Genomic DNA, 24346 nt, shown 5'->3' with positions numbered 1-24346 from the left:
GACTTTAAAAATGGCAGAGTAATATTTTTTTTAAAGAATGAACAGTCCAAATGACTGCTTTAGCAGTTCTAGTGTGAGTTTTATAGGAAAGACATGTAATTTAACTGTACAAATGTATGACCTTTTTAATGTGGTATGAACACAACCTGTCATGATGGTTTCATCTGATTGTCAAACAAATCACTTATAAAGTAGGTTACCTTTGCACGTTCGTCCAAAATAGCCTTTTAGCGAGCCCCTCTGTCTGACAAAAAAAGAGAAAGACATTGCCATACTATTTTAGTCCAGACAGAATCAGATACATGGGCTACACTTACTGAGACAGAGGGGCGCTCTTTCGCTTGCTCAAATACTTTATCTGAGATTGATGCATCTTTCCGTCGTCTCGCGTCTTGGTCAAATAAATTGTCAGTGGTGTAAAGTACTTAAGCAAAAATACTTTAAAATACTACTTAGGTATTTTTGGGGGTACTTTACTTTACTATTTATATTTTGGGTAACATTTGCCGTTACTTCACTACATTCCTAAAGAAATGTACTTCTTACTCCAAACATTTTTTCTGACACCCAAAATAACTTGTTACATTTTGACAGGAAAATGGTCCAATTCACACACTTATCAAGAGAACATCCCTGGTCATCCCTACTGCCTCTGATCTGGTGGACTCACTATACACAAATGCTTCATTTGTAAATTATGTCTGAGTGTTGGAGCATGCCCCTGGCAATCCATAATTTAAAATAAATAAATAATAATTGTCCCGTCTGATTTGCTTAATATAAGGAATTTGAAATTACTTATACTTTTACTTTTGATACTTAAGTACATTTTAGCAATTACATTTACTTAAGTATATTTAAAACCAAATACTTTTAGACTTTTACTCAAATAGTATTTTACTGGGTGACTTTCACTTTTACTTGAGTCATTTTCTGTTAAGGTATCTTTACTTTTACTCAAATGTGACAATTGAGTACTTTTTCCACCCCTGTAAATTATCATTATTTAAATATTTTATTTGGACGGTCATGGAGGTACGGTAGGGCAGGCCTGGCCCTTAACGCCTGCCCTGACACACACGCTGAAATATTCCCACCAAACTCCATGTGGTTTGTTCAATCACAGTTTAGGTGATGGTATTTTTCTACATTGACGGGCCAAATTCTAAAGCAATGTGTGTATTATCATTGTCATCGTAGAGATAATGATGCCATCACTTCCCATGATATCACATCATTGCCAAATTCACAATGATCCACCTCTGACACTTCTCTTTGTGTTCAGTGATTTGTTTTCTCATCAGTCCCTAAGCTGGTCTAGCCTCTCATATTTCGTTCCTGCAGGTCAGGTCTCCCCTCATCGCCCCTCAGTCAGAAGCATCTTCTCACTTGTTCAGGATTAAATTGATCTTTGTCATGGGCAGCAAAAGGCTGATTGGATATTTATTACCCAGACATACATGTTTCTTTCCCCTGGAAGTAGAGAGCTGGCCTCTGAGCTGTCCTCTGTCTCTGTCACAACACCCCTGGTCTGGTCTGGGGTGATGCTGAGAATTGACAAGGCTTAGCTGTGGGAAGCCGATTTAAAGTGTCCGGTGACTATACTATATCCTATTTCTGTAGAAAGTTAGTTGCAGCGTAAACTCGAGAGAGCAAAGCTGTTTGACATAATGGAGACTTTCACAGGGGAACAGCGAAATAGTTTATCAAGTTAGTACTCTGTGATAACCTTAACACAAGGCTATCATGGTGTGTGTTCTCTATAAAACAAAGATATCCGAGCGGATTCTAGTGATTTGCTTCTGGCTTGAGGGAATCCCTTTTTACTGGCTAATTTAGACAAAGCTTTGGCTGGAGATGATAACAGCTTTTTATGACAACAGATAAAGGCTTTGAAATAGCCTCGCTTTAAAAGGAACAGTATGTTGCGATGATCAAACTGATCTTCCTTGATCTGTCCTTCGATCAAACTCACTCACTTACTCACCTGTTCACACACTGTTCACACACTCAAATTTCTCAATATACAGAGGGATACACACACATGCACACAAACACACACACACACAAAAACAGAGACACACAATCAGCTCTCACACACATCCCGAACACACACTTTCTCAATATGTTCCCACAGCTGCTGCTGTTTGAAAGCTGTCCAGATAATTAACTTGTGGACTGGTGGACTGGTGGTTGTAATGAGCGTCTTGACAGCAGAGGAACAATAAATAAACTTTGTCTTGTTGGCCCGACGGGTCTGCTTCAGCTTTACTCAGCCCCCTCACACACACACACACACACACACACACACACACACACACACACACACACACACACACACACACACACACACACACACACACTCTTATCCATCTTCCATCTGGCTGGGATTGATACTGTGTGTGTTTGTGTTCAAATCAAATTGTATTTGTCACATATGCCGAATACAACAGGTGTAGGCCTTACAGTGAAACACTTACTTACAGTGCCTTGCGAAAGTATTCGGCCCCCTTGAACTTTGCGACCTTTTGCCACATTTCAGGCTTCAAACATAAAGATATAAAACTGTATTTTTTTTGTGAAGAATCAACAACAAGTGGGACACAATCATGAAGTGGAACGACATTTATTGGATATTTCAAACCTTTTTAACAAATCAAAAACTGAAAAATTGGGCGTGCAAAATTATTCAGCCCCTTTACTTTCAGTGCAGCAAACTCTCTCCAGAAGTTCAGTGAGGATCTCTGAATGATCCAATGTTGACCTAAATGACTAATGATGATAAATACAATCCACCTGTGTGTAATCAAGTCTCCGTATAAATGCACCTGCACTGTGATAGTCTCAGAGGTCCGTTAAAAGCGCAGAAAGCATCATGAAGAACAAGGAACACACCAGGCAGGTCCGAGATACTGTTGTGAAGAAGTTTAAAGCTGGATTTGGATACAAAAAGATTTCCCAAGCTTTAAACATCCCAAGGAGCACTGTGCAAGCGATAATATTGAAATGGAAGGAGTATCAGACCACTGCAAATCTACCAAGACCTGGCCGTCCCTCTAAACTTTCAGCTCATACAAGGAGAAGACTGCTCTATACATGCTTTGGTACTACCCAACTTGCTAGCTACCATCAGGTCCTAATGGCCTGGTACCCAGACTCATGGATAGAAACCTTTGCGTGCAGGCCAAGTAGCCTAGGTCTAATTCTATGCGTAATCAGGTGCGTGTCCTTACTCAAGATTGTCTTTTGTTTGGAGCGCTCCTGTCAATGAATTAATTGACAACTCATAAGAGGAATGAAATAAACCAAAACTTTTTTTTTCACAAGTGAAGCCTTGGTTGTGTGCTCTGCAAACAACATGTCCACTCCTACAATGACAACGGTAAGACTGTAATAATAATATATTGAATGCGTTAACAGAAATTACCGTAACCAAACAAACATTGTAGATTAGAAATTACAGGAATTAACAGTAAATGTAGGCTACTACTGGTGATACTGGTGGGCCATCCCTGCGGCCTCTTCAGTGGATTAGTCCACTGAGACAAGTGTGAATCAGACAGTTGTCTCGTGTGCCATAAATAGTTTTATATACAATACCAGTCAAAAGTTTGGACAGACCTACTCATTCAAGGGTTTTTCTTAATGTTTTACTATTTTCTACATTGTAGAATAATACTGAAGACATCACAACTATGAAATAACACGTATGGAATCATGTAGTAACCAAAAAAGGGTTAAATAAATCTAAATATATTTTAGATTTGAGATTCGTCAAAGTAGACACCCTTTGCCTTGATAGCTTTGCACACTCTTGGCATTCTCTCAACCAGCTTCATGAGGAATTATTTTCCAACAGAAGGAGTGCATATGCAGAGCACTTGTTGGCTGCTTTTCCTTCACTCTGCGGCCCAACTCATCCACAAAGCATCTCATTTGGGTTAAGGTTGGGTAATTGTGGAGGCCAGGTCATCTGATGCAGCACTACATCATTCTCCTTCTTGGTCAAATAGCCCTTACGCAGCCTGAAGTTGTGTTTTGGGTCATTGTCCTGTAGAAAAAAACAATGATAGTCCCACTAAGCGCAAACCAGACGGGATGGCGTATTGCTGCAGAATGCTGTGTTAGCCATGCTGGTTAAGTGTGCCTTGAATTCTAAATAAATCACAGACAGAGTCACCAGCAAAGCACCCCCACACCATCACACCTCCTCCTCCATGCTTCATGGTGGGAACCACACATGCAGAGATCATCCGTTCACCTAGTCTGCGTCTCACAAAGACACAGCAGATGGAACCAAAAGTCTCAAATTTGGACTCATCAGACCAAAGGACAGATTTCCACCGGTCTAATGTCAATTGCTTGTGTTTCTTGGGCCAAGCAAGTCTCTTCTTCTGATTGGTGTCCTTTAGTGGTGTTTTCTCTGCAGCAGTTCGACCATGAAGGCCTGATTCATTCAGTCTCCTCTGAACAGTTAATGTTGTCTGTTACTGGGACTCTGTAGCACCCGCTCCAGCAGGTATATCTCACTGGTCATCCCCAAAGCCAACCCCTCCTTTGGCCACCTTTCCTTCCACTTCTCTGCTGCCAGTGACTGGAACGAATTTCAAAAATCGCTGGAGACTTATATTTCCCTCACCAACTTTAAACATCAGCTATCTGAGCAGCTAACCGATCGCTGCAGCTGTACATAGTCCATCTATAAATAGCCCAACCAATCTACCTACCTCATCCCCATATTGTTTTTATTTACTTTTCTGCTCTTTTGCACACCAGTATCTCTACTTGCACATCATCATCTGCTTATTTATCAGTCAGTGTTAATCTGCTAAATTGTAATTACTTCGCTACTATGGCCTATTTATTGCCTTACCTCCTCACGCCATTTGCACACACTGTATATAGACTTTCATTTGTTCTATTGTGTTATTGACTGTACGCTTGTTTATTCCATGTGTAACTCTGTGTTGTTGTTTGTGTCGCACTGCTTTGCTTTATCTTGGCCAGGTTGCAGTTGTAAATGTGAACTTGTTCTCAACTAGCTTACCTGGTTAAATATAGGTGAAATAAAAAAAATGGTATGTGCCAAGAGTGCGCAAAGCTGCAAAGGGTGGCTACTTTGAAGAATCTCAAATATAAAATACATTTTGATTTGAAACTTTTTGGGTTACTACATGATCACGTGTTATTTCATAGTTTTGATGTCTTCACTATTATTCTGCAATGTAGAAAATAGTCAACAAAAGAATAACGCTTGAATGAGTCGGTGTGTCCAAACTTTTGACTGGTACTGTATATAATTGCCACTTCGCCACAAATAAAATCTTGGTCGGCCAACAGCTTATCCACCAAATAATCGACCAGTCTACTAAACGGGGTCAGCCCTATTGCTAATTTCCACACTTTAAGAAATTCACCAACCATGACAAATGCAAAGAAATAAACAGACCCAGAATAACTGAGCCCCGTCGTCAACATTCTGCGTCAGCACTGGTAGCTACGAAAACCACAACAGATGGCAAATTAATTTTGAAATGACACACACACTCATTTTAAAGCTGTGTTTTTATTTACATATATATTATTATGATTTTAGTTTGCATATTAGATTGCGCTGCAGCACATGATAGATATACTTACAGTATATCATCCAAGCCAATTTGGATATTGATATGGTTCACAGTTATTTTGTCCTAGAGCCTCATCAGTCACCATCAGGCTGGTGGAACAGGGAAGGTACAGGCTATTTATTCATGCTAAGCCATCATGACAGCTCTTGATGCGTGGCCTTCCTCAGTTGATTGGTTGATTGATTTGATATACTTTATTTTGGGGTATGGAAAATACAAACATTTGGACCCAGAGGATAACTCATGAAAGCATTATGCAAAGTTTTATACAAACGTATTCCCAGTGTAGTCCACATATTTGCATGTCTATATCCCTCTTGCAGAGGCAGAAAGCATTGACAATGCCTCCGTGGTGTAAAGTACTTAAGTAAAAATTGTTGAAAGTACTACTTAATTCGTTTTTTTTGTGGTATTTGTACTTTACTTTACTATTCATATTTTTGATTACTTTTACTGTTACTTCACTGCATTCCTAAATAAAAGCATGTGTTTTTTACTCCATACATTTCCCCTGATACCCAAAAGTGCTCATTACATTTTGAATGGTTAGTAGGACAGGAAAATGGTCCAATTCACACACGTATAAAGAGAACATCCCTGGGCATCCCTATTGCCTCTGATCTGGCGGACTCACTAAACACAAATGCTTCTTTTGTAAATTATGTCTGAGTGTTGGAGTGTGCCCCTGGCTATCCATAAAAAAACAGAAAAATATTGTGCCGTCTGGTTTGCTTAATATAAGGAATTTGAAATTATTTATAATTTTACTTTTAATACTTAAGTATACTTAAGTATATTTTAGCAATTACATTTACTTTTGATACTTAAGTATAACCAAATAGTTTTGGACTTTTACTCAAGTAGTATTTTAATGGGTCACTTTTACTTGAGTCATTTTCTTAAAGGTTCTTTACTTTTACTCCAGTATGACAATTGGGTACTTTTCCACCACTGCAGTGCCTTTTTGCCGAATTAAGTTCTATAATGTGTTTTGTACCTTTTCTTTCTCAAGGTTACCCGAACATTGTGGCGACGTACGGCCGTGGATACACTGGATTCGCCCCGAGCTACAGCTATCAGTTCCCTGGTAAGTTCTCTGCTCTTCACATGTCTGTCTTACAGCCCTGTTTAGCTCACCTCCCTCCCTCCCTCCATCACACACACACACACACACACACACACACACACACACACACACACACACACACACACACACACACACACACACACACACACACACACACAAACAAACACACCAGATAAGCTGTGGAGTGAGTGATAAGTGTGTTACGTGTCTGGATTTCTGAAACAGCCTGTTGAAAGCTGCAGTATGTGGTGTAAATAGCTTACTCTTTTTAGCCCGTGTATGAACGCCACCATGACCAAACGGCTAAAATGGAGGAGGGATTTTCAAGCCCTCAGCCTCACTCCCAATGTATGCAAATCCATCTGCCGGGAGGCAGAAAAATGGCAGACGTACACACAGTCACACAGAGTCAGATTGGAAGTATTTTTATATCCAGCCCTATGTGCATCAAAAACTAAAATTAGTTAAAAGCGTTGACTTGGAGCCGGGTGGGTCCCGGTTGATGAGCCCAAATGGAGCACATGTTGTGTGAAGGTGAGCAGCTGTACCTGCAGCCTGCAGTGGGAGGCAGAGCGGGGTTGCGGGTGGGGCCCTCTGGCCAGGGAGATGTGGCGCTGTGATACAGCACGCCTCAGGCAGGCATCCTGTTGATTTCATGCTTTATTTAAGCACTTTACACAGAGTCTGTTTGCCGTGCCAGACATCAGTCCCGCCACTGATAAGGCAGAATGGGAAATGTCTGACAGCAGCTCAGATCTATGTAATAGGTTTTTGAAATAGGGACAAGGATGGACAGGGGTGGGGGGGACACAGGTGTTACCACCCTGGGGTCAGACATAATAATTTGTCAGAGGTGCCTGGGCTGAGAGCTGTAGGAGGACAGGAGGACTGGGAGGGAGAAAGAGGAGGAGGATAGAGGAAGGCCAGGAAACAATAGATTACTCATCTCTTCTTTGTAGCAGGGTCCTACCAACATGAAAGATGTTCAGACATGAGAAGGGCCCGATGGAAATCTGCAGGGATGATTTCCTGCTAACCTATACCTTTACATCTGCCTGCATATAGAACCAATACAACTCTATGTATGGTAGAGGTAATTTTGGGCTTTATTTGCATTAGTTTCATTTGCTTTTGTATTCCAAATCTCTTCAATGGGACATTTTATTGTGAGATTTGACCTTTTACCAAATAATACAGAATCTTCTGGCCCTAGACGTGACATGATGAAGCACATACTGCATGTTGTTTATGACACACTTAGGGCCTATAGATGTTTTAATGCAGGAGGTTGGTCGTGTTAAACTTTATTTAAAGGGCATCATAAAGCTGTGCAGTTGTTCAGCTGTTAAAACGGCCACCAGTCTCCAGGCCTTTGACAGGGTAATTGGAACTTTTGAAGTATAAATCAAACTCCATGTTAAATGCTCTATCCCTAGGCCAAGTATTGATCATGTTGCCTTCCCGTCTGTGGATGGAGCGATGAGAGTGGGGTGAATTGTCAGGTGCTAGAGAAGCTAGTGATGTGACCAAGCCCTGAGAAGGGGATTGAAATATCAGCAGCCTGTGATTATTCCCCCTCATACATACACGGCCTGATGTCAATGCGCGCACCTGGGGTAAACCCGACTATCCCTTCATTATACACACACAGCACCTTAACCAGAGGGGCAATTTCACCTTCTTTACATCCCCCCTACCACGTCCCCCTCCCTGTCTCCCACCAAAGGCTATCTCCGCCATATATGCCAGCCTCCACTCTCTTCTCCCTCCTGCCTCCCACATGACCCCCCTGCCTCCCTCCCTGCCCCCCCTCCAAAACCCCTGCCTTCCTCTGTTTTCTCTGTCTCCTCCCAAACCCCCTGTCTCTCTCCTCCCTCTAAACCACCCCTATTTAGAGGACTACTACACTTCCACTAGGCCTCCTGCCAGTGTCATTATTGTAGACTGGATAGGTATGAAAGCACAGGCCCATGTGGAAACCTGTCTCCTGGTGTCTGTGGGGCTGGGGTAGAAACCATGGCCCCCACCCAGCCAGCTTCAGATATGATGATACACTGATGTTGCAGGTCTCTGGTCGGTAGATTGACTCAGTGGAGGCATGGGAGATGTAGGGATGGGGAGATTAAGATATGGGGAGATGAAGAGATGTGGAGGTGGGGAGATGAAGAGGTGGGGAGATGAATAGATGTAGAGATGAAGTGATGGGGGACTTGAAGAGATGGGGACTTGAAGAGATGGGGAGATGAATCGATGGGCAGATGAAGAGGTGGGGAGATAAAGAGGTGGGGAGATGAAGAGGTGGGGAGATAAAGAGATGGGGAGATGAAGAGATGGGCAGATGAAGAGATGAGGAGATGAATAGATGTAGAGATGAAGAGCTGGGGAGATGAAGAGATGGGGAGATGAAGAGATGGGGAGATGGGCAGATTAAGATATGGGCAGATGAAGAGATGGGGAGATGAATAGATGTAGAGATGAAGAGATGGGGACTTGAAGAGATGGGGAGATGGGGAGATGAAGAGATGGGCAGATGAAGCGATGTGGAGATGGGGACTTAAAGAGATGGGGAGATGAATAGATGAAGAGATGGGGACTTGGGGAGATGAATAGATGTAAAGATGAAGAGATGGGGACTTGAAGAGATGGGGGGATGAAGAGATGGGGAGATGAAGAGATGGGGAGAGGAAGAGATGGGGAGAGGAAGAGATGGGGAGAGGAGGAGATGGGGAGATGATGAGATGGGGAGAGGAAGAGATGGGGAGATGAAGAGATGGGGAGATGAAGAGATGGGGAAATTAAGAGATGATGAGATGGAGAGATGGGGGGATGAAGAGATGGGCAGATGAAGAGATGGGGAGATGAAGAGATGGGCAGATGAAGAGATGGTCAGATGAAGAGATGGGCAGATGAAGAGATGGGGAGATGAAGAGATGGAGAGATAAAGAGATGGAGAGATGAAAAGATGGGGAGATGAAGAGATTGGGAGGTGGGGAGATGAAGAGGTGGGGAGATGAAAAGATGGGGAGATGAAGAGATTGGGAGGTGGGGAGATGAAGAGGTGGGAGATGAAAAGATGGGGAGATGAAGAGATTGGGAGGTGGGGAGATGAAGAGGTGGGGAGATGAAGAGGTGGGGAGATGAATAGATGTAGAGATGAAGTGATGGGGACTTGAAGAGATGGGGACTTGAAGAGATGGGGAGATGAATCGATGGGCAGATGAAGAGGTGGGGAGATAAAGAGGTGGGGAGATGAAGAGGTGGGGAGATAAAGAGGTGCGGAGATTAAGAGATGGGCAGATGAAGAGATTGGGAGATGAATAGATGTAGAGATGAAGAGCTGGGGAGATGAAGAGATGGGGAGATGGGCAGATTAAGATATGGGCAGATGAAGAGATGGGGAGATGAATAGATGTAGAGATGAAGAGATGGGGACTTGAAGAGATGGGGAGATGAAGAGATGGGGAGATGAAGAGATGGGCAGATGAAGAGATGAAGAGATGGGGACTTGGGGAGATGAATAGATGTAAAGATGAAGAGATGGGGACTTGAAGAGATGGGGGGATGAAGAGATGGGGAGATGAAGAGATGGGGAGAGGAGTAGGTGGGGAGATGAAGAGATGGGGAGAGGAAGAGATGGGGGGATGAAGAGATGGGGAGATGAAGAGATGGGGAAATTAAGAGATGATGAGATGGAGAGATGGGGGGATGAAGAGATGGGCAGATGAAGAGATGGGGAGATGAAGAGATGGGCAGATGAAGAGATGGTCAGATGAAGAGATGGGCAGATGAAGAGATGGGGAGATGAAGAGATGGAGAGATAAAGAGATGGGGAGGTGGGGAGATGAAGAGATGGAGAGATGAAAAGATGGGGAGATGAAGAGATTGGGAGGTGGGGAGATGAAGAGGTGGGGAGATAAAGAGGTGGGGAGATGAAGAGATGGGGAGATGAAGAGATGGGGAGATGAAGAGATGGGGAGATGGGCAGATTAAGATATGGGCAGATGAAGAGATGGGGAGATGAATAGATGTAGAGATGAAGAGATGGGGACTTGAAGAGATGGGGAGATGAAGATATGGGGAGATGAAGAGATGGGCAGATGAAGAGATGAAGAGATGGGCAGATTAAGATATGGGCAAATGAAGAGATGGGGAGATGAAGAGATGGGCAGATGAAGAGATGGGGAGATGAAGAGATGCGGAGATGAAGAGATGGGGAGATGAAGAGATGGTCAGATGAAGAAATGGGGAGATGAAGAGATGGGCAGATGAAGAGATGGGGAGATGAAGAGATGGGGAGATGAAGAGATGGGGAGATGAAGAGATGGGGAGATGAAAAGATGGGGAGATGAAGTGATGGGGAGATGAAGAGATGGGGAGATGAAAAGATTGGGAGATGGGGAGATGAAGAGATGGGCAGATGAAGAGATGGGCAGATGAAGAGATGAAGAGATGGGAGATGAAGAGATGGAGAGATGAAGAGATGGGGAGATGAAAAGATGGGGAGATGAAGAGGTGGGGAGATGAAGAGGTGGGCAGATGAAGAGATGGGGAGATGAAGAGATGGGCAGATGGGGAGATGAATAGGTGGGGAGATGAAGAGGTGGGGAGTTGAAGAGATGGGGAGATGGGGAGATGAAGAGATGGGCAGATGAAGCGATGTGGAGATGGGGAGATGAATAGATGAAGAGATGGGGACTTGGGGAGATGAATAGATGTAAAGATGAAGAGATGGGGACTTGAAGAGATGGGGGGATGAAGAGATGGGGAGATGAAGAGATGGGGAGAGGAAGAGATGGGGAGAGGAAGAGATGGGGAGAGGAGGAGATGGGGAGATGATGAGATGGGGAGAGGAAGAGATGGGGAGATGAAGAGATGGGGAGATGAAGAGATGGGGAAATTAAGAGATGATGAGATGGAGAGATGGGGGGATGAAGAGATGGGCAGATGAAGAGATGGGGAGATGAAGAGATGGGCAGATGAAGAGATGGTCAGATGAAGAGATGGGCAGATGAAGAGATGGGGAGATGAAGAGATGGAGAGATAAAGAGATGGAGAGATGAAAAGATGGGGAGATGAAGAGATTGGGAGGTGGGGAGATGAAGAGGTGGGGAGATGAAAAGATGGGGAGATGAAGAGATTGGGAGGTGGGGAGATGAAGAGGTGGGAGATGAAAAGATGGGGAGATGAAGAGATTGGGAGGTGGGGAGATGAAGAGGTGGGGAGATGAAGAGGTGGGGAGATGAATAGATGTAGAGATGAAGTGATGGGGACTTGAAGAGATGGGGACTTGAAGAGATGGGGAGATGAATCGATGGGCAGATGAAGAGGTGGGGAGATAAAGAGGTGGGGAGATGAAGAGGTGGGGAGATAAAGAGGTGCGGAGATTAAGAGATGGGGAGATGGGCAGATTAAGATATGGGCAGATGAAGAGATGGGGAGATGAATAGATGTAGAGATGAAGAGATGGGGACTTGAAGAGATGGGGAGATGAAGAGATGGGGAGATGAAGAGATGGGCAGATGAAGAGATGAAGAGATGGGGACTTGGGGAGATGAATAGATGTAAAGATGAAGAGATGGGGACTTGAAGAGATGGGGGGATGAAGAGATGGGGAGATGAAGAGATGGGGAGAGGAGGAGATGGGGAGATGAAGAGATGGGGAGAGGAAGAGATGGGGGGATGAAGAGATGGGGAGATGAAGAGATGGGGAAATGAAGAGATGATGAGATGGAGAGATGGGGGGATGAAGAGATGGGCAGATGAAGAGATGGGGAGATGAAGAGATGGGCAGATGAAGAGATGGTCAGATGAAGAGATGGGCAGATGAAGAGATGGGGAGATGAAGAGATGGAGAGATAAAGAGATGGGGAGGTGGGGAGATGAAGAGATGGAGAGATGAAAAGATGGGGAGATGAAGAGATTGGGAGGTGGGGAGATGAAGAGGTGGGGAGATAAAGAGGTGGGGAGATGAAGAGATGGGCAGATGAAGAGATTGGGAGATGAATAGATGTAGAGATGAAGAGCTGGGGAGATGAAGAGATGGGGAGATGAAGAGATGGGGAGATGGGCAGATTAAGATATGGGCAGATGAAGAGATGGGGAGATGAATAGATGTAGAGATGAAGAGATGGGGACTTGAAGAGATGGGGAGATGAAGATATGGGGAGATGAAGAGATGGGCAGATGAAGAGATGGGCAGATTAAGATATGGGCAAATGAAGAGATGGGGAGATGAAGAGATGGGCAGATGAAGAGATGGGGAGATGAAGAGATGCGGAGATGAAGAGATGGGGAGATGAAGAGATGGTCAGATGAAGAAATGGGGAGATGAAGAGATGGGCAGATGAAGAGATGGGGAGATGAAGAGATGGGGAGATGAAGAGATGGGGAGATGAAAAGATGGGGAGATGAAGTGATGGGGAGATGAAGAGATGGGGAGATGAAAAGATTGGGAGATGGGGAGATGAAGAGATGGGCAGATGAAGAGATGGGCAGATGAAGAGATGAAGAGATGGGAGATGAAGAGATGGAGAGATGAAGAGATGGGGAGATGAAAAGATGGGGAGATGAAGAGGTGGGGAGATGAAGAGGTGGGCAGATGAAGAGATGGGGAGATGAAGAGATGGGCAGATGGGGAGATGAATAGGTGGGGAGATGAAGAGGTGGGGAGTTGAAGAGATGGGCAGATGAAGAGATGGGGAGATGAATAGATGTAGAGATGAAGAGATTGGGACTTGAAGAGATGGGGACTTGACGAGATGGGGAGATGAATAGATGAAGAGATTGAGAGATGAAGAGATGGGGAGATGAAAAGATGGGGAGATGAAGAGATTGGGAGGTGGGGAGATGAAGAGGTGGGGAGATGAAGAGATGGGCAGATGAAGAGATGGGGAGATGAATAGATGTAGAGATGAAGAGATGGGGACTTGAAGAGATGGGGACTTGAAGAGATGGGGACTTGAAGAGATGGGGAGATGAATAGATGTAGAGATGAAGAGATGGGGACTTTAAGAGATGGGGAGATGAAGAGATGGGCAGATGAAGAGATGGGGAGATGAAGATATGGGCAGATGAAGAGATGGAGAGATGAAGAGATGGGCAGATTAAGAGATGGGCAGATGAAGAGATGGGGAGATGAAGAGATGGTCAGATGAAGAAATATGGGAGATGAAGAGATGGGCAGATGAAGAGATGGGCAGATGAAGAGATGGGGAGATGAAGAGATGGGGAGATGAAGTGATGGGGAGATGAAGAGATGAAGATATTGGGAGATGGGGAGATGAAGAGATGGGGAGATGAAGAGATGGGCAGATGAAGAGATGGGCAGATGGGGAGATGAAGAGATGGGGAGATGAAGAGGTGGGGAGATGAAGAGATGGGCAGATGAAGAGATGGGGAGATGAAGAGATTGGGAGGTGGGGAGATGAAGAGGTTTGGAGATGAAGAGGTGGGGAGATGAAGAGATGGGCAGATGAAGAGATGGGGAGATGAAGAGATGGGGAGATGGGGGTGGCTGGTAAAAGAGCAGGTGCAATGTTTCCTTCCTCCTTCTGATCAGACAGGAGGAAGAGGGCGCTGCGGCAGTGAGAGGTGAAGCGTCAGGCAGGGCGATGGTGGAAAGTTAACTTTTCACTCCTAGCTAATCCCCCCTGGCTTTCCCTGTAAAACGATCTTCTACTCCTGCCTCCCCGCTACCACCACACAGCGTATTCCTCTTCCAGGCAGCCCGTCTCTCATAGTCCATGACCTTGATGTAGAACATGCAAGGTGAAAACACATTTTCTCGGTCCTTGTAGCTTCCAGGGATTTGCAATAATCTCGGTTGCTTGGGAGGTTAAAAATGGATTTTGGCCAGAGGAGTGGAGCTCATTTTGTTTTGAAGCACCCACTGTAAGACAGAGAGGAAGGGGATAGAGTGGAGCTTGGAGAGTGTTGCATATGGCTGCATATAGGCCACTGGCACTCATTTGCCTAATATCTATGTTGTCTTTGGATACATGAGTGGTTTTATGGTGTCGTTAGTATTGCGCAAGTCATTGAGTTTTTTATTGACGTTTTGTGTCAGTATTTGATTGGATGGACTGGCTTGGTGCAGGTGGCTTTGTGCTGTACGCTGGTATTGACCTCTATTGTGATTGTGAAGTTTTATTTTAGGCACTGTGATAACTTTAATATGATCAGAAATGAATTTAGAACAGTTTGCTGGCATAGAGGACCTACTGTAATGTAAGGAGCTAATTCTTTACTTACAGTGCATCTGTTGGTGGACAGATTATCTGTTTTTTTCACACACATCTACACGATCACTGAGGTGGTGTGTGTGGAGCAGTTTTGTGGCAGAGTACTTTTTTTACTGTGTGTTTCCTGGCCTTGTCAACACATCCTGCTGTTTTCACAAATATCAGCCGTGCCAGCTCTGTTCGGTGGCAGATAAGAGTACTGGAGACCACAGTATGCTACTGTACCGTCCGTCCCCTGCGTATTCTCCAACCCACGTCCCCCTCTCTCCTTCCACCACCTCTACCAACACAGCCAGTCACTCAGCAGCCCAGAGCACTCCCTCATTTCTATGGGACAGAAACAGACGTTTGAAAATCAGGAGTGAGCATCTCTCTCTGTGTTACTATAAACTTGCTCCAATCCAGCAGGGAATACAGATCGCCAGAAACCCTCCTGAAACTCTCAATAAAGACATGGACTAGACCGGAGAGACAGAGGACCAATCTTGACCAGGGGTCAAGGGGTCAGGTGTGAGAGTCTTCCCCACCCTAGCTGCCATGGCGTCACCTCCTCCAACCTGACCCTCATCATCAAAGGTGATGCGAGAGGAAATAACATCCGCCTCGTCTTCTTCACTTTCTCTGTTTTATTCTCACGCTGAAGCGCTGCGATGTCATTATGGAGAGAAGCCATCTGGAAGAAGTGTTTGGGAATGCCAAGCTGGCAACAGTTATTGTGTTCTCCTGCATAGATGTCTCCCCCATTTCAGAGATGAAGATTCTTCCGGCTTTCATTTCAGCGATGGCTGCTGTTTGAATCCCTGGTGTGTATTGATGTGTACGTAGACATATACACACAAACACATGCTTAAAGAGGCTGTGAAAATAGACCAGTCGCCTTCACCCCTTCTTCATGCAAACATAGGCACGCAACACACACACAAATTACCTGGTTACACACACACCACATACACGAACACACATTTAAGTTATATATCAAACATAGCCATGCATAATGTATGTACAATCAAATCCCCCCCCCCCTCCCACACACACACACACACACACACATCCTGACCCTAGGCCAGTGTTCTCATTAAAAGCAGGCGCTGCGTGGACTTGACATTCTGACGTGCGATGTGGAAAGAGATGGTGGAGGATGGAGGGGGTTAAATGCACATCCATTCTAATGGTACTGATGGGTAGACACCTCGCCATAGCCATCTACTCAGCCATCCGTTCCAGCCAGCTATTTACAGCATTTGGTTTACTTAGTGTAGATTGTGTGTGGGGGGGCAACTCTCTGTGTGGGTATGGGGATGAGATGAGAGTGGTTATGAACTCTGATCCAGGTGAATAAAGAGAGAGAGAAAGATTGGGGGTCTGTAAAGAGGGGGGGGGGTGGTGTCTGTTAGCAGACTGCCTGACACCACACTGACTCACAGATTGTCTCTAATTGGAAAGGCTGCTCATTAACCCAATGGACGTGTGGAGGCAGTGGCATTCCACGAGTCACAGGCCTTAAAATAGGGCATGACGAGCGACATCATCTGCACACTCACACAGCACTTCTCTCCGGCCATGGTTCTGTCATCGTTAACTCTGGTGAAACTGCAGGTCTGACGTCAGTCTGCAGTGCGGTGTCACAACTTATGTATCTCTGTGAAGCCCTGCAGGTTGGTCCCAAATCAGCTCCACTACTCTGTGTAGTAATATGTAGACCAAGAGCAGGCCCTGCAGCCTGGTCCCAGATCAGCTCCACTGCTCTAACTGTGTCCCTCCTTTCTCTGTAAACACATGCTGCAGTCAGAGCCCAGTGCAGTGTGCTGTTGGCTGTCCTAGCAGGGCTCTGCAGGCTGTGTGTCTATGCGGAGCCACACAGGGTCTAATGGATAAGGCATCTCCAGCCCAGTGTGTGTGTGGGTGGGTTGGGAGGGGAGCCACAGCATCTCTGTACCTGGCTAATGCTCAGTGACATGCTGGCCGTATGGATGGCCCAGCCCTGAGCTGGTGGGAAAAATTAAGCCCCAAAGTCTTAATCCTCAGTGTGAGCTATAGACAGATCAGCAGTGCAGCCAGAACGCAGCAGCCCACTGTGGAGCTTGATGCCCCAGCGTCTGCTATGGTTAAGATGAGCTGCTGTGACAGAGGCAGACAGAGGAGACAGTGTTGCTGTCAGCCCAGTGTCCTATATTGCAGGGGTTCTCAAAGTGGGGTCTAGGTAATGCAGGGGGTACGTGACCAGATCTCAATATACACTGAGTATACAAAATATTATGCTCTGTCCATGAGATAGACTGACTAGGTGATTCCAGGTGAAACCTATTGGTCACTTATTAAATCCACTTCAATCAGTGTAGCTGGAGGCAGGTTAAAGAAGGATTTTTAAGCCTTGAGACCAATGTTCCCTCTAAGCTGCACGCAGGACTGCCTCGCAGAAGAAATATCAGTGCGTGCAGAGAAGCACGAGATTGAACTTTCTAGAGTTTTCCCTGTACTCTACACAGATCGGTGCACCATAACCAATCAGAGCTGCAGTAGGCCTATATGCAAATAGACCATTTCCATCTATGGATCTATGCCATTCACTTTGAACTGGACTGTGTTTACAGCATGAGTGGTCGTGAGTAGATACACTTGTTTTGAGGTCAAAGCGAGAGCTACATGTAGTGTGCACATTTGTACATTTGTTCTTATCCTTTGCTAGTTAGTGAGTTATTAGCCCAGATAATTTGTAGTCAGCAATGGGGTAGTGATTGCTTCCTACAAGAGCACAAAACGTGAGCATTTCTAGGCATCTTTGAAAAGCGAGTCAGGTAAAGAGCTATTTTTTGTTTTAAAGGGGCAGTGATGTATTTTGAAACAGGTTTGACTAAGCTAAGTAGCCAATAGGCAGAGGGTAGCATAACTTGTCTGATTCTCTGTAATAATGGTATGGGAATAATAATGCATTTTATTTTGTAAAGTGGTTTCTTGCATCAAAGAACACAACAACATGTTCAGTCACCTCCTTGTCTGAAGGACAAGTGGATAAACAGGTTAATGTCAAGCCCTGCATGTTTTTTCAAAAGTCTCATTGAATGTAGGCCTACATTGAACATTTATCATTGGCTGCTACTGTAGGCTGAATGATATAACAGCTATTTCCAAATGTTATGGAATGCATTTTCGCCATTGGTTTTTATGGTAGGCCTACATTATGATCAAATAGCCACACTGTTAAAACTAACTAAAGGCTTGTACAGAATTTTCACAACGCTGGAAGTTTGCGCTCAGCAGACCTGACATTTTCTCAGCGGTTACATCAGCGGTTACATTTTTTGTATCGCTGCAGAATGCTGTGGTAGCCATGCTGGTTAAGTGTGTCTTGAATTCTAAATAAATCACAGACAGTGTCACCAGCAAAGCACCCCACACCATCACACCTCCTCCTCCATGCTTCATGTTGGGGACCACACATGTGGAGATCATCTGTTCACCTACTCTGCATCTCACAAAGACACAGCAGTTGGAACCAAAAATCTCAAATTTGGACTAATCAGACCAAAGGACAGATTTCCACCGGTATAAAGTCCATTGCTCATGTTTCTTGGGCCAAGCAAGTCTCTTCTTATTATTGGTGTCCTTTAGTAGTGGTTTCTTTGCAGAACATTAACCGTGAAGGCCTGATTAATGCAGTCTCCTCTGAACAGTTGATGTTGAGGTGTGTGTCTTACTTGAACTCCGTGAAGCATTTATTTGGGCTGCAATCTGAGGTGCAGTCAACCTTCACCTCTGCAGCAGAGGTAACTCTGAGTCTTCTTTTCCCGTGGTGGTCCTCATGAGAGCCAGTTTCATCATAGTGCTTGATGGTTTTTGCGACTGCACTTGAAGAAACTTTCAAAGTTCTTGACATTTTCCGGATTGACTGACCTTCATGTCTTAAAGTAATTATGTACTGTCATTTCTCTTTGCTTATTTGAGCTGTTCTTGCAATAATATGTACTTGGTCTTTTTCCAAATAGGGCTATATTCTGTATGCCCCCTTACCTTGTCACAACACAACTGATTTGCTCAAACACATTAAGAAAGTCCAAATTAACTTTTAACAAGGCACACCTGTTAATTGAAATGCATTCCAGGTGACTACCTCATGAAGCTGGTTGAGATAACGCCAAGAGTGTGCAAAGCTGTCATCAAGGCAAAGGGTGGCTACTTTGAAGACAAATTTTAGCTAAGGGATATACAATGTAATATTATTAATCTACAATTTATTTTCTTAACCCTGGGCAACATGGGCCTGGGAGGCTCACAAGGATATTGGTATCCACAGTACTCCACCAATTATCAATTGTTCCAGGGAAAATCTCACTTTTGAAGGTTCATGTTCTGTAAACTCATACCCAAATAATGTTGTTGACTCGTCATATACTCGTATTTGTGGCCAAAGCATGAATAAAGAATCAAAACAAAAAACTAAAACGTGTATCTTTAACAGAATGTCTGTAACTTGCATGAAGATTTCTAATGACCAGTATATTCCCACACCATTCTGTTCTTGGAGTAAGCCCACACAATTCCAACACAGAAAAGCTGCTTTTTAACATTCTTAATTACCATTTTTTTGGAAGGGAAAATATTTGACTCATATTGTAATGAATTTATATGTCATATTTTGAAGAAATCTGGAAACACTGGACAGTTACTTTAAGCTTTAAAACTGCAAGTTTTTCTATTTGCCTCATGGCAAAATGTGTAGAATTGGAGGAAATTAGCTTGAAAACTACAACATTTTCTCTCCAATGCCAAGCAGCGTCCTTCCTAGGGCCCAAGACTTGGTTTGTCCGGCCATGCACTGCAAGTCATGGTAAAACTCCTTTTTTAAAATGTTTAATCTCACTCGAGTTGTGTTCTGATTATGAGGGTGCCCCTGATGAATTTGCTAACACAAAAGGGGTCCACAGGCCCCAAAACATTTGAGAACCCCTGCTCTATTGAGCTACCAGACTGGAACAGAACCTCCTCTGCTCTGCCTCTGGCTCCGGACCTACAGGAGAGGAGAAGAGGAGAAGAGAGCAATATGTTGATGTTATGAGACTGAAGAGTCTCTTCTTCTTTCTTCTTGAGGCCAAACACCCACCAGGGTTCCAAAATCAGCAAGTGCCCTCCTCCAGCCTCCTCTCCTTTTTTCTTTCCTCTCCTCTCTTCTGTCCTCTGGATAGCACTAATGGTTCTCCAGTCCTCTATAGCCTCTTCTCCCAGCGCATGGTTCAGCAACTACACTCACTCATTAATACAACACAATCCCTCCCCACACTGGGCCTCCATTTTGACTCATACATTGTTTATGACTTCCTCAATCAGTGGCAGGTCGTATAGCAGAATTACTGTATAACTCACTGAGTGCTCAGAGCCTGACTATGCCAAGTACAACCAATGTATTACTCTCACATTATTGAGAGAACTGTTTCGCCTTGTATTGAATGGCAGTAAAGGTGTAATTGTGTACCATAAAACATGGTTTAAGCAGTGGCGACAGTGATGAGTGTGTAGTATGCCTGCTACACACTAGCGTGCACACACACACACTGCTCCTGTCCCATAGAAATATACACCCCTCTGCTAGGGGATTAATCTGAGCTCTGAGTTGCGTTGATGACCTGACACTTTAAGCTACTCTATTTCATCTTAGCATACCTCAGTTTGTTCCCCTTGTCTAAGTTTGTTCCTCCTTGGTGTGCGGAGAGGACCATTATTAATGCACAACAAATTAAACCTGTTTACTTGGGTGTTAATGACAGGGGGCCTACTGTAGGTGGCCTAGCCTAATTAATATCAACGCCCCAGGTCCCAGGGGAACCACACTGGCATCTTGTTAGGAGGGCGGTGTCCAGTAGACACAAGTACACACACACACACACATTTGTTTTACTATCCTTGTGGGGACCAAACAATTGATTCCCATTCAAAATTATATATTACCCTAACCCTAAATCTTACCCTTACCCTAACCCTTAACCTAACCCTAAATGTAGCACTAAGCATAACCCCTAAGTCTAAAATAGCCTTTTTCCTTGTGGGGACTGGCAAAATGTCCCCACTTGTTTTACTGTCCTTGGGAGGACTTCTGGTCCCCACAAGGATAGTAAAAAAAAACACACCCTCTGTACTTGGCTCTTTGATTCAACAGGATCCCACAGGCTTAAAACTGTCATGTTTTAAGACCTGATTCTAGATCAGATTGGGATGTTACACCGACACAGAGTTCCAGATAAAGACCCAGCTGTGTGTCCTGGCCGGGTCTCTACTAACTCTAGATCAGAGACCAGCATAAAATTGATGAGCGGGAGGCACGACCATGTCCATCATGACCATGCCAGGTTTATGGTATTACATGTATATAACCTGAAAACTACCGAGGCTGGACATCTCCATACTCCTGATGCTCTCTCAACTCTGCAGCAGATTGCCTCGGCACTCCATGAGCTGTGTCTGTGCTGAGGATTATTTATTTTGTTAGACAAAATGTTCTGACTGCTCCAGTGCACTCCAACACCGTCGGTATAATCGGTCTGAAAGTCTTTGAAAGTTAAATGGTACGTGTGAACATCTCTCTCAGGATCCAAGTAAGTCACCCTCATAAACTATAGACGCTATAAGACGCGATGACAAAGTAATATAGGCCGGGGTCGTTTATCATTCCCTCACCATACAGTAGCTGTATGAAACGCAGAAACGTGGCTCGTGTGCTGCTGCTGGGTAGACGTGTGCGTGTTTACAGAGGTGTGACCGCTAGTATTTGCTGGACCAACGTTTGTAATGGTTGAAGTGTTACAGTGTTGTGGCTGTTGTGGCATTAATATATTGCTTAATTGTAGTTCATGAGGAAACTCACCTTTCCTCCTCAGCTACAGTAGCTAGCTGTTCCTTCTGTCTTCTGCTCTACAGAGGAGGAGATAGGGCAGGGAGCATCAACTACGGGCCTATTTTTTTCTTGAGTGGATGGTCAGGGGGCTGGAACGTAATTGCAAATCATTTGTACTCTGCAAATTGACCGCAACAAGCCCAAACAGATATGATGTTTGACTGGTGTATATAGCTAAGTTATTGTTACTTTTATTATTAGGGGATTTTACTTTTCTATTATTTCTCTATTTTCTTTCTCTCTGCGTTGTTGGGAAGGACCCGTAAGTACAGTAAGCATTTCACTCTTCACTCGTGTGATGAATACACATTTCTTTCATTTAAAACATCATTTCAAACCTTTTGTAGATGATCACATACAGTATATCTCTTTATTGTGCGTGGGAATACCTTGGAACAGATTTCCAAAATTAAAATAACTTGGAGTTGATTTGCTGGTGTTTTTACAGTCTTTTTATGTCCAACAATAAAAATAAAAAAAACTCTGTGGGCCAAATAAAATCACCCGCGGGCCTTCAGTTGGGCAACCCCGATATAGGGATTTGGGATCTTTCCAAATCTCTTCGCTTCCTGTAATTACCAGCATAAATCCAGGCTTTTCTGGGCTCTGGGCTTTCTCCCTATTTCTATAAATGACTTTCCCTCTCCCAAATCAAAACCCATGAAGTCCTTATAACAACGGATCAGTGTACCAAACAGTTTCATTCCAAACTAAATCCTTTGGCCTTCATCGACACAGAAAGAGACACTGTTCACACCGGCAGACACACACAAATGTGTTCTCAAATACATACTCACACACATCCACAAGGGTGAACGCACACATACACCAATCCATTGACCGCATGCACACACACACACACACACACACACACACACACACACACACAACTACACTAGCCGACATGAATAGACAACCCAGTCTTTTAAACCCAGTCTCTCCAGTGCATGCTCGCAGACACACATGCTCAAACATTGTGAGTATTAATTTCACTTATACGAAGGAGAACTTGCTCTGTGGTTGTTTTCATTGATTCAGGAGAGATGAGCACCTAGTGCATGTGTGGCAGGTCATGTAAACGCCACCTGGTTCTCTCCAGCTCATCTGTAGCTTGTCTGTGATACACTGGCAAACAGCCTTTTCCAAAACAACAAAAGATGAGACTTGGTGCTGAGGTATGACAACAATTGGCCTCTTCTCAGTCTGGAGATGAAAAGATGGCATCTGTTTCCTTCCCTCTTGTTTGTCGTTTTTTATTTTTGCCATTTCTTTTTTCAAATGTGCATGTAAAAGTGAATGTCGGGAGGAGTGACCCCCTCCCATTTCCCCCTCCCACCTTCCCCATCCTCTCCTCAGGGCAGCCACAGTGAGGCTGCCTCTCTCAGAGCTCCATGTCTTCTCCTGTGGGCCATGACTGTGTTTACAGACATACTGTATCCCCTCTGGAGTTGGCTCACCCCCTATACAGAGAACTTTATGTTCCCCTCACAGACAGACAGAAAGACAGACAGACAGACAGACAGACAGACAGACAGGCAGGCAGGCAGACGGGCAGGCAGGCAGACAGACAGACAGACAGACAGACAGACAGACAGGCAGGCAGGCAGGCAGACAGACAGACAGACAGTCAGACAGACAGACAGGCAGGCAGACAGACAGTCGGACGGACGGACGGACGGACAGGCAGACAGGCAGGCAGGCAGGCAGACAGACAGACAGACAGGCAGGCAGGCAGACGGGCAGGCAGGCAGACAGTCGGACGGACGGACGGACGGACGGACGGTCGGACGGACGGACGGGCGGGCGGGCGGTCGGGACGGACGGACGGACGGACGAACGGACGGACAGACAGACAGACAGACGTGCCTGGGGCCAGGAGTGGAAGGAGAGTTCACTTATATTGGAAGGGTAAACAGAAGAGTGAATAATATGACCATGTCAAAATAAAGCAGCTACATTCTCCAGCTCTTGCTATGCCCTGTGGATTGTTCTAAAAGCATTGTATATTCCAAAATATAGTTGTTGAGTGCTAAGCAGAGCAGGGAATTGGTGGTGCATTGTCATTGCTAGGTGAGCTGCAGCAGAGCAGAGCAGCAGCCGATGTTGGTCTACAGCCGAGTACAATACAGAGGACACTGACACGGCTGTGACCTTACTGTGTGGCGCTCGCTGCATCAGTCTATCGCCGTAGTGATAGCGTCATAGTGACGTGCCACACTGGGTTCTGAGAAAAGGGGGCCGGACACAGAGATAAAGCCAGTGTGGGACATGGAGCAGGAGAGAGGTGTAAAATGTTGGCAAGGATAGAGTTTCACAGAACGGTGAGAAACGAGCAGAGTTAGTGAGATGGATTAGGTATAGATGAGTGTAAGGTTTGACGGGATGACAGATTGGAGTGAAAAACAGTGGTAGTTTCATAGAGAGAGAAAGGGAGATAGATGGAGGACAGAGGCGAGTGTAATGGCGTCACACAGCTGCAGGGGGTCAGGATGGTTATATATAGAGG

The 24346-nt window shown here is 44.8% G+C and overlaps 1 protein-coding gene across 16 annotated transcripts in view; it reads left to right on the top strand.

Annotated features, from left to right (window-relative positions):
* LOC110533864 (RNA-binding protein Musashi homolog 2) overlaps nucleotides 1-24346 on the top strand; it is a 324500-nt gene that overhangs the window by 263374 nt on the left and 36780 nt on the right. For all 16 annotated transcript variants that reach the window (XM_036990243.1, XM_036990244.1, XM_036990237.1 and 13 more), the window contains exon 10: nucleotides 6643-6717. In XM_036990243.1, coding sequence (XP_036846138.1) covers nucleotides 6643-6717 — 75 coding nt within the window. The remainder of the gene's footprint in view (nucleotides 1-6642; nucleotides 6718-24346) is intronic.

Source organism: Oncorhynchus mykiss, chromosome 10 (genome assembly GCF_013265735.2).
Source record: "Oncorhynchus mykiss isolate Arlee chromosome 10, USDA_OmykA_1.1, whole genome shotgun sequence".
In the NCBI taxonomy this organism is placed as follows: Eukaryota; Metazoa; Chordata; class Actinopteri; order Salmoniformes; family Salmonidae; genus Oncorhynchus; species Oncorhynchus mykiss.
The sequence above is the reverse complement of the archived record's forward strand: the minus strand, read 5'-3'. Positions and strand labels throughout refer to the sequence as shown.